The sequence below is a fragment of the Asparagus officinalis genome, chromosome 6, assembly GCF_001876935.1.
Source record: "Asparagus officinalis chromosome 6, Aspof.V1, whole genome shotgun sequence".
Classification (NCBI taxonomy): Eukaryota; Viridiplantae; Streptophyta; class Magnoliopsida; order Asparagales; family Asparagaceae; genus Asparagus; species Asparagus officinalis.
The window spans coordinates 3,031,154-3,042,733 of NC_033799.1; the positions used below are offsets into that span (position 1 = coordinate 3,031,154).

An 11,580-nucleotide genomic window follows, 5' to 3' on the forward strand; every position below is an offset into this window, starting at 1 on the left:
GAGAGAGAGCAGCTTTTATGATAGTTTCTTATTGATCACTTTCTCGAGGAAACTAAAAGAGAGAGAGAGCAGCTTTTATAATAGTTTCTGTTATTCACTTTCTTAAGCGAAATAACGATCAAAATATCTAGACGCGTGTTATTAATTATCTCAGGGAAATCGTCTGTGAAACGAATCTTCTGTGATGCTATTCAATGGAGTGACCGAGATTTTGTAATAAGGTTATATTGCACAAGTTAAACGTCCAGAAAAAATGGGTTTTTTACCATCAACTAACTAATCTCTGTTACTAACCTACCAAGAATTTTAGATTGCCCCATGAAACTTTCGAACTATCAATATTTTCCAACGGACTCCCTCCCTAATGAAGTTAGTGCGAAATCTAACTGAAAGTGTTCCCGTTAGATTCTCTCTCTATCCTTAATTTAACAAGAAACAAACAAATTCATCCTCAAACCAAAACACTACACCAAACAGAATCATCTACTATAGTTAATTTTTCCAAAAAACAAGAAGGAAAATGTGCATCACCTGTTGGATTCTCTCTCTATCCTCGCTTTACCAAGAAACAAAGTGTCTCAGCCCAAACAAAATACTGTAAGAAAACACAAATAAGTTGTTAATCAAATAATCTAGTATCAAGAAAAAAGTTGGAAAAAAACACTATAAGAAAACATAAACATATGTTAGCCTTGATTTTTCAAAAATAAAAATTAATAAATAAAAATCGAACAAATAAAGTAAACCATAAGAGGGATGTGAATGAAGGAGTTTACCTCTTAGATTGTCCTTTCTATACCTTTTCTTTGCCAAGAAAGAGAAAGATTCAGCCTTAATCAAAATTACTGCAAGAAAATAGATTAATTCTTAAAGAAAACAAAAAAATCTTACAAAGTTTGGCAAGTAATGAAATGTAAACCAGAAAGAAAGCAAAAAAAGAAAAACCTTAGAAATGTGGTTACCTTGAATTCTTTTTCTCTTTTCTTCCTTGCTTTGTGAAGAAGACAGAGAGATCCCAGATAATATGTCAGCAAAAATTTAGATTGTTAATGTCAAGGTAGCTATCAGAGAGTTTAACTATGTGGATTCTTTCAGCTTTCTTCTTGGAACGTCTCCACTCTTGAGTGGCCCCAATCTTGTTGCTTGAGAACATAATAGTAACGAAGAAAAAACGTGTTAGAGAGAGAGAGAGAGGCTTTTATAATGGTTTCTGTTATTCACTTTCTTGAGCGAAGTAACGATCAAAATATCTAGACATGTGTCATTAATTACCTCAGGCAAATCCACTGTGAAATGAATCTTCTGTGATGCTATCCAATGTAATGACCGAGATTTTGTAATAAGGTTATATTGGACAAGTTAAACATCCAGAAATAATGGGTTTTTTACCATTAACTAACTAATCTCTGTTACTAGTCTACCAAGAATTTTAGAGTGCCCCATGAAACTTTCGAACTATCAAAATTTTCAACCGGACTCCTCCCTTCCTAATGAAGTTATTGCAAAATCTGACTGAAAGTGCTCCCGTTAGATTCTTTTTTTATCATTGATTTAACAAGAAACAAACAGATCCAGCCTCAAACCAAAACACTACACCCAACAGAATCATCGACTACAGTTAATTTTTCAAAAAAAAAAACAAGAAAGAAAACTTGCATCACCTATTGGATTCTCTCTCTATCCTCGCTTTACCAATAAACAAATTGTCTCAACCCAAATAACATGCTGTAAGAAAACACAAATAAGTTGTTAATCAAATAATCTATTACCAAGAAAAGTTGAAAAAAACTGTAAGAAAACATAAACATATGTTAGCCTTAATTTTTCAAAAATAAAAAAAGAAATCGAAAGAAGAAAGAAAACCATAAGCGGGGTGTGATTGTAGGAGTTTACCTCTTAGATTGTCCTTTCTCTCCCTTTTCTTTTCCAAGAAAGAGAAAGATTCAGTCTTAACCAAAATTACTGCGAGAAAATAGATTAATTCTTAAAGAAAGCTAACAAAATCTTACGAAGTTTGGCAAGTATTGAAATGTAAAACCTAAAAGAAAGCGAAAAAAAACCTTAGAAATGTGGTTATCTTGAATTCTTTTCTCCTTTCTCCCTTTCTTTGTGAAGAAGACAGAGAGATCCCAGATAATCTGTCAACAAAAATTTAGATTGTTAATGTCAATGTAGCCATTGGAGAGTTTAACTCGGTGGATTCTTTCGACTTACTTCTTGGAACGTCTTTACTCTTGAGTGGCTGCAGTCTTGTTGCTTGAGAACACAATAATAACGAAGAAAAATGAGTTAGAGAGAGAGAGAGAGAGCATCTTTTATAATAGTTTTTGTTATTCACTTTCTTGAGCGAAGTAACGATCAAAATATCTAGACACGTTTCATTAATTATCTTAGGCAAATCGACTGCGAAACGAATCTTCTATGATGCTATCCAATGTAATGAACAAGATTTTGTAATATGGTTATATTGCACAAGGTAAACATCTAGAAAAAAATGGATTTTTTACCATTAACTAACTAATCGCTGTTACTAGCCTTCCAAGCGTTTTAGAGTGCCCCATGAAACTTCCGTACAATCAAAAATTTCCAACGGACTCCCACCCTAGTAAAGTTAGTGCGAAATCTGATAAAGTGTTCCCGGTAGATTCTTTCTGTAATGCCGTAAGAAAACACAAATAAGTTGCTGATCAAATAATCTAGTACCATGAACAAATTAAAGTTAAAGAAACACTATAAGATTAAGAGGACGTTAACTGGCAATTAGTCCCTGAAACATCCTCTGATTTTTATTAGCCTTCAAATTAATCCCTCCCCAACAGCAACAGTAACAGTGCATGGATTAGAGGACGCCATAGCAATTTGAAAGATCCTAGGGACTAATTATAAATATTAGGATTAAGAGGGACAAATGTTACGAAAAAAACCCTTCTCCCTAGGGTTTTCCAATTTTCTTATCGATATCCTTCCTTCCCACCTCCCTCAGCGGTAAAGATTCTATCTTTCTTGATAAAATTCCTCTTTTTTTCGTTTAATTTTAGTACTAGGGATCAAAACCGCATCCATATGTATTCGAGTAAGGTGGCAATTAGATTGTTGATAAAGATGTCCCTATTATTATTATTATTATTATGTTTTGAGAGCCGTGCAGGCATGAGGAATCAAAAGCGTACTAGACCAGCATCCAAAATCTGAGTAGGAGTAGAATCAGATTAGTCATATGAGTAATTCTTTTTTAATACAGCGCTCAAATTTTTTGTTGCAATATGTTAGATTTATTTATTTTAATTTCAGAAATCTAATAAGTTACTACCCGAACTAGGAAGGTCTGGGCCCAACTGTCTATATATTTATGTCCTGCATCAAACTGCTTCTCCTGTGACAGAATTAAGGATGGATCATAGTTCTTCAACTCTGCCATTGGTTAAGAAAAAAAATAGCATCATGGGTGTTGAGCTAAAATCTCAGATCAAAAGAAGGAAGACGCGCGAAGAATATGAGCAATATGATGGTATGACCGAATTCATGGCCTTTGAGATACTCACCAGACTCCCCGTGAAGAGCCTGGTGAAGTGTAAATCCGTGTGCAGATCATGGCGTTCTCTGATCTCTGATCCCGTCTTCATCGCGGCGCACCTGAAGCGCTCGGGGGAAAATCCCCAGCTCATAATCGTAGCTTTCTCGCCTAAACTCCCACGTCGAGGATTCGACATGTATACTTACGAGGAGCGCAAGAAGAGAGCCAGGTTCTTGTTCGGGGAAGACTTTGTTTCATTCCAGGAGCATACGTTTCTTCCTCAACACTGCAACGGTCTGGTGCTGCTCAACACCATGAAGCAGCTGGTTGTGTGCAACCCCAGTACTAAAGAGTTGGTAGCCTTACCTTCAGACAAGCGTGGTGATGTTACTTGGATCCTGGAATTTAAGTATACGGCTTCTTTAGGCTATGTTGAAGGTATAAACCTTTACAAGGTAGCCCGGTATATCTACAGGTATCTCAATTATCACTTAAATACCTACGACCTTGGCTTTGAAGTCCTTACTCTAGGATTCGATACTTCGTGGAGAATCGCCGAGGACCCGCCCTATCCAACTGGAAGCCGTGTTTGTCCCCGGTCTGTGGGCGAAGTTATCTATTTCATCATCGATAACAGCCTCCATCAGGGCCCTCCAAAAGCCTTCCTTTGCTTCAATCTCAGAGACGAAAAGTTTAGAGTGGTCGACCCCCCTTACCAGTGTCCCATTGACTATGACAATATGAGCATCGTGAATCTTGAAGGCAATCCGTGCTTCGTTCATCAGTCACAGGATAGGAGGAAATGTAAAATGTGGATTTCCAGGGACTTTATTGAGCACGTGTGGATTCCTACCTTTAGTTTCGATCTGCTGCAGCCCCCGAGACTTCTGGTGCCTCTCGCGTTTCGTCATGGAAAGCTTCTGCTCGAGATGCACGATAAAGTTCATAGGTTGGAGTATTATGATCCTAAGAGTAAAGTGTTTGATCCTGTCGTTTGCATAGCGGAGGATTTGGCTTTCTACAATAAGCAGAAATGTGGGTATTACTTCTTTCACGAGAAGGCGCCCTTCGCAGTAGTGAATTTTGTGGAAAGCTTGGTGCCAATCATTCCCAAAAGCTGAAGCCAGAGATAGAGCTGGTAATTTCTTTTCTTTTCCTACCACCTTTGCGGCGTTGCCTTATTAACATATGACAAAGAACGTAACTTTGTATCTTGACATACGCTATTTACGCTTCTTGAAATTAATTTTCTTAGATCAAAACTTGTGTTTAGTCAAAGTGTTTGTGAGTGTTGTTGCGACATCCTTTGATACTCTCTTATTTAAGGCAGTAGTCTATGAACCCCTCAAAGGTTCGGCTTTTCCCTTCTCCGTTAGTCCTAGACTATTATTGTAGAGGCTGCTGAATGTGTTAGAAACTGCCTAAGGTTATACCTTATTCAAGTTTTTTTCATTTAAGGGTGATGCCTGGATTGATGCTCTATTGTCGTATACATAGTATGTTCGTATCATTGTGTTGCCAGGTCTTGGTGTTTAATGGGAGGGACAATTGTATTTAGATCGAGTGTTGAGAGTTTATTCTTATCGGTTTACTTCACGCATATCTTACAGGTAACCTTAACCTCTGCATTTGTTTTACTTTCTGATGTACTCGACGAATGCGTAGAATTTTCAGCTATCCAGTTTTCAGATGTCCCATGAGCATACATCTTCATATTTTAATCACATCTTTTATAGGACAAAGTTGTCCGTGAATTTATGTTAACAACCAAGCATAGGTTGTTGGTCTCTTAATATTTATTGAAAAGTAAAACAACTACAAAATTTACACCACTTATACTGATTTTTTTTTTCTTCCTATTTTGCCATAGGTACTGGGTGCATACGTTTCACTGGGATGAGTCAGTAAATCATTTTAAGAAAATTTGCTCTTTGTGTCATGAAAAGAAAATGATAATTAGAAGGGTTAACTCTTAATCCTTCTAAATAGGAGTATTAGTAAACCCCTCATTTTGAGGGGTTTAACTCATTTTAACCCCTCTAGAGGGGTTAGCTTAACCCTTCTATATTTTTTATGTTTGGCAAATTATAAAGGTTTAACTTACTTTAACCCTTATATAGATTTTTTGTGTTTGACGGGTTAAGAAGGGGTTAAGTTTCCTTAACCCCTCACTTAACCTTTTGCCAAACGGCACCTTAGGCTCCGTTTGGCAAAGGGTTAATGAAGAGGGATTAAGGAGAAGGATTAACATAGTTAGCACATTCGATAATCCGAAGGACTAAATTATTAACCCGTTATATAAGTTTTATTTTAGTCCTTGTGATCAGTTTTAGTGTTTGGGAATAACAATAATTTTGACTATTTTCTTTATAATTAGAAGGGTTAACTCTTAATCCTTCTAAATAGGAGTATTAGTAAACCCCTCATTTTGAGGGGTTAACTCATTTTAATCCCTCTAAAGGGGTTAGCTTAACCTTCTATATTTTTTATGTTTGGCAAATTATGGAGGGTTAACTCACTTTAACCCTTGTATAGATTTTTTATATTTGGCGGGTTAAGAAGGGGTTAAGTCTCCTTAACCCCTCACTTAACCCTTTGCCAAACGGTACCTCAGATTATCAAATGGGTTAAGTACATTAATCCTTCTTTTTAACCCCTTTTCCTTAACCCTTTGCCAAACGGGGCCTTAGGGAGTAGCTATAAACATTAAGATTAAGAGGGACAAATGTTACGGAAAAAACCCTTCCCCCTGCTATCCGCGGTCGGCGTTGGAGGTTTAGCTGTGCGCCTCACCCAAGGGTTTTCCAATTTTCTTATCGATATCCTTCCTTCCCACCTCCCTCACCGGTAAAGATTCAATCTTTCTTGATAAAATTCCTCTTTTTTTTCGTTTAATTTTAGTACTAGGACCAAAAGCATATCAGAACCGCATCCATATTTATTCGAGTAAGGTTACAATTAGATTATTGATAAAATTCATCTTTTTGTTTTTTTTTTATTATGTTTTGAGAGAGAGCCGTGCAGGCATAAGGAATCAAAAGCGTACTAGACCGGCATCCAAATCTGGGTAGGAGTAGAATTAGATTGGTCATATGAGTTTTTTTTTTTTAATACAGGGCTCAAAATTTTTTTTGTTGCAATATGTTAGATTTTATTTTATTTTATTTTTTATAATTTCAGAAATCTAATAGATTACTACTCGAACTAGGAAGGTCTGGGCCCAGCTGTCTATATATTGATGTCCTGCATCATCAAACTACTTCTCATAGTTCTTCAACTCTGCCATTGATTAAGGAAAAAAAAATAGCATCATGGGTATTGAGCTAAAACCTCAGATCAAAAGAAGGAAGACACGCGAAGAATATGAGCAATATGATGGTATGACCGAATTCATCGCCTTTGAGATACTCACCAGACTCCCCGTGAAGAGCCTGGTGAAGTGTAAATCCGTGTGCAGATCATGGCGTTCTCTGATCTCTGATCCCGTCTTCATCGCGGCGCACCTGAAGCGCTCGGGGGAAAATCCCCAGCTCATAATCGTAGCTTTCTCGTCTAAACTCCCATGTCAAGGATTCGACATGTATACTTACGAGGAGCGCAAGAAGAGAGCCAGGTTCTTGTTCGGGCAAGAATTTGTTTCATTCCAGGAGCATATGTTTCCTCCTCAACACTGCAACGGGCTGGTGCTGCTCAACACCACGAGGCGGCTGGTTGTGTGCAACCCCAGTACTAAAGAGTTGGTAGCCTTACCTTCAGACAAGCGTGGTGATGTTGCTCGGATGAAGGGATTTAAATAAACAACTTCTTTAGGCTATGTTGAAGGTATAAACCTTTACAAGGTAGCCCGGTATATCTACAGGTCTCGCAATTATCACTTAGATACCATCGACCTTGGCTTTGAAGTCCTTACTCTAGGATTCGATACTTCGTGGAGAATCGCCGAGGACCCGCCCTATCCGACTGGAAGCCGTGTTTGTCCCCGGTCTGTGGGCGAAGTTATCTATTTCATCATCGATAACAGCCTCCATCATGGCCCTCCAAAAGCCTTACTTTGCTTCAATCTCAGAGTCGAAAAGTTTAGAGTGGTCAACCCCCCTTACCAGTGTCCCATTGACTATGACAATATGAGCATCGTGAATCTTGAAGGCAATCCGTGCTTCGTTCATCAGTCACAGGATAGGAGGAAATGTAAAATGTGGATTTCCAGGGACTTTATTGAGCACGTGTGGATTCCTACCTTTAGTTTCGATCTGCTGCAGCCCCCGAGACTTCTGGTGCCTCTCGCGTTTCGTCATGGAAAGCTTCTGCTCGAGATGCACGATGAAGCTCATAGGTTGGAGTATTATGATCCTAAGAGTAAAGTGTTTGATCCTGTCGTTTGCATAGCGGAGGATTTAAGTGTTTGATCCTGTCGTTTGCATAGCGGAGGATTTGGCTTTCTACAATAAGCAGAAATGTGGGTATCACTTCTTTCACGAGAACGCGCCCTTCGCAGTAGTGAATTTTGTGGAAAGCTTGGTGCCAATCATTCCCAAAAGCTGAAGCCAGAGATAGAGCTGGTAATTTCTTTTCTTTTCCTACCACCTTTGCCTTATTAACATATGGCAAAGAACGTAACTTTGTATCTTGACATACGCTATTTACGCCTCTTGAAATTAATTTTCTTAGATCAAAACTTGTGTTTAGTCAATGGATAGTTATATATAGTATTTATGAACCAAATAGTTGTGTTTCCTATTTATGATACTAGAAAAATAGTGTTTGTGAGAGTTGTTGCGACATCCTTTGATACTCTCTTGTTTAAGGCAGTAGTCTATGAACCCCTCAAAGGTTCGGCTTTTCCCTTCTCCGTATACTCCTAGACTATTATTGTAGAGGCTGCTGAATGTGTTAGAAACTGCCTAAGGTTATACCTTATTCGTTTTTTTTTTCATTTAAGGGTGATGTCTGGATTGATGCTCTATTGTCGTATACATAGTATGTTCGTATCATTGTGTCGCCAGGTCTTGGTGTTTAATGGGAGGGACAATTGTATTTAGATCGACTGTGAGAGTTTATTCTTACTGGTTAACTTCACACATATCTTACAGGTAACCTTAACCTCTGCATTTGTTTTACTTTCTGATGTACTCGACGAATGTGTAGAATTTTCAGCTACCCAGTTTTCAGATGTCCCATGAGCATACATCTTCATATTTTAATCACATCTTTGGATATGGGTGAGGCCGAAAAGATAAAGGAGCTCGAAAGAAAAATCGACGCCCTGATGTCTGTTCGGGAAGTGAAGAAGAACGGCATTCCGTATCTTACCCGAAAGAGTGGGATTCGATCCCGTATCCGGCGAAGCTCAACCTAATCAACTTCACGCCATTCAACGGGAAGGGCTCCCCCACTCAGCATCTGATCTACTTCAAGTCCATCTTCATATTTTAATCACATCTTTTATAGGACAAAGTTGTCCGTGAATTTATGTTAACAACCAAGCATAGGTTGTTGGTCTCTTAATATTTATTGAAAAGTAAAACAACTACAAAATTTACACCACTTATACTGATTTTTTTTTTCTTCCTATTTTGCCATAGGTACTGGGTGCATACGTTTCACTGGGATGAGTCAGTAAATCATTTTAAGAAAATTTGCTCTTTGTGTCATGAAAAGAAAATGCTATTCTGATGAGCTCAGAATATTAGTTTTCAGGTGAAGATGGACCTCTTATTGTGGATCACTTCACTTTCTCACCGAGTATGTTCGACTATCTAAAGCCTCCATCTACAACTATCAGCTGTGCAGGTGATGTATGTGCTTTATATGTCAGAGTTTCCCATACTCTTTAGTTTTTACATACAATTTTTCTTCTTCTTTAGAGTAATATTTTCTGTAAATTCTTTAGCTGATTTTTGTGAATCAGCATAAACTTTACTCTTGAGCTACTATTACCTTCTTCTTCATATCAATATTCTGTTATAAATTACTGAACTATTATCAGAGCCATTCGATAAATGCTTGAAGAATATTCATGTTGGAATTTGGATTGAAAAATTTCAGAAAAGAATATTCGGATCGAAAGTTTTAAATGAATACAAATATGAAGACCTTGAGACTCTACTTGGTTCAATTTGTTTCGAGCCTTAGAGTCTTATTGCTTACCCTTATCTTACCAGTTGGTTTATGTAGTGTGAATGGTTACTGGGATTTCGGATTTGTATCTGTATAAAGATCCGATGAGGATGGGACAATATTTGTGTGTTGGAGACTAGGATTTTTTATCTCAAACCAGTCATAGTAGGAGTCATATGCATATGAAAACTGCATCCGAATTGGAGTAGGATTATAATTTAGATTAATGATATGTTTTTTTTTTTTTTTTGTTCCATAAATCTGATACTACTTCCCCTTGAATTAGGAAGATCTTAGCCTAGATTTTTTCCCCCTTATCAAACTCATGCTTACCTCTTTCTTAATGAATTCCTCTTCTTTTCGTGTACTTCTGATTTGGAGAAACTTTTCAATTCCTTTAGTTTGTATGTAGTTTAGTTTATCTGGATGACATTGTGTTTTGAGAGTCCCACAGGTATAAGGTATCCGAAACATATTAGAACAACATTACAAATTTGACTAGGATTGAACTGAGATTAGTTATATTAATATTCACCAAAATTTTGGGATAAGGTTTTGTTGTTGTAGTATGAATTTTTTTTTTTCCTTGTAGAAATCTCATCCTCCTCCTCCTCGTTGAATTAGGAATATCCGGACTAGCTGGCTATACAGTTTCTTCTCTCATTTCAGCAGATCTTACTTCCGCTTGATTTATCATCTTGTTAGTTAGTAAGGATTGGTATGGCTGGATACATTATAATGCTTCTACTGTTGCCATGTATTAGGAAGAAGAGGGGCATCATTCATAATGAGATGAAATCTCAGATCAAAAGGTGGAAGCATGAGCCTGAGCAGTGTGATGTTCTCACCGAGTTCATCGCTTTCGAGATTCTCACCAGACTTCCCGTTAAGAGCATGCTAAGGTGCAAATCCGTGTGCAAGTCGTGGCATGCTTTGCTCTCTTCTCCTACCTTCATAGCTGCGCAGGCATCTGAAACGGTTGAGGGAAAATCCACAGTTCGTAGTCGTAGTTATTTCTCCCACATACACACATCGAGGAATCGCTATGTCTACTTATGAGGAAGGGAGTAAAAAACCGAGGTTCTTGTTTGGGGAAGAATTTTCTGTAATGCAGAACTATTTGTTGCCTCCTCAGCGCTGCAACGGGTTGGTGTTGCTCCGTACTCAGAACCAGTTGGCTGTATGCAATCCGAGTGCTCAAGAGTTGGTAGCCTTAACCGCAGGCAGACACAACAAACGATACTTGTGCAGGAGACACCCCGCGTTATACGGCTGGGTCAGGTTATGTTGAAAGTCTGAACACATACAAATTAGTAGCCCGATATTTCTACCGTTCTAGCGATGTTGATGAAAATAACCTACGAGCTTTCAACGGACTTTGTCGAGCATGCGTGTGTGGGTTCCGACCTTTAGCTTTGACCCGTCGCAGCCAACGATGTTTGTGTTGCCTGTTGCATTTCGTGGTGGAAAGCTTCTGCTCGAGATACATGTTGAAGTTCCAGGGTCGGAGTATTATGATCCGAGGAGTGAAGTGTTTGATCCTGTCATTTGTTTCGCGAGGGATTCGGCTTTCTTCAATGAGCAGAAATGTGGTTTTCACGTCTCTGATGAGAGAAGCCTAGACAGCTTGGTACCAATCTTTCTTCAATGAGCAGAAATGTGGTTTTCACGTCTCTGATGAGAGAAGCCTAGACAGCTTGGTACCAATAACAGGAACCAAAAGCTGAAGTCGGGTTTCACGTCTCTGATGAGAGAAGCCTAGACAGCTTGGTACCAATAACAGGAACCAAAAGCTGAAGTCGGTGATGAAGCTAATGATTCTTTTCTTTTTCCATGATTTCTGCCTTGTTCGCATATATACTGTTTGAGTTTCTTAGCTTTTTATGTGAAAGTATAAATATATGTAGATTTAGCTTGAAAGTTGTGATGCAACTACTGAATTTGAAAGA

At 38.2% G+C, this 11,580-nt stretch overlaps 1 protein-coding gene across 12 annotated transcripts; it reads left to right on the forward strand.

Moving 5' to 3' along the window:
* LOC109844518 (putative F-box protein At3g23960) lies at positions 2,944–11,263 on the forward strand. 12 transcript variants are annotated; one of them, XM_020413580.1, is made up of 3 exons: positions 2,944–2,985; positions 3,383–4,652; positions 6,723–7,904. In XM_020413580.1, the coding sequence occupies exon 2, from the start codon at positions 3,391–3,393 to the stop codon at positions 4,633–4,635; it is 1,245 nt and encodes a 414-aa protein (XP_020269169.1). In that variant the 5' UTR covers positions 2,944–2,985; positions 3,383–3,390; the 3' UTR covers positions 4,636–4,652; positions 6,723–7,904. The 12 variants fall into 12 exon arrangements, 5 of the variants coding, with proteins under 5 accessions (XP_020269169.1, XP_020269171.1, XP_020269172.1 ...); XM_020413582.1 differs by having other exon boundaries at positions 6,727–7,904; XM_020413583.1 differs by having other exon boundaries at positions 6,809–7,904.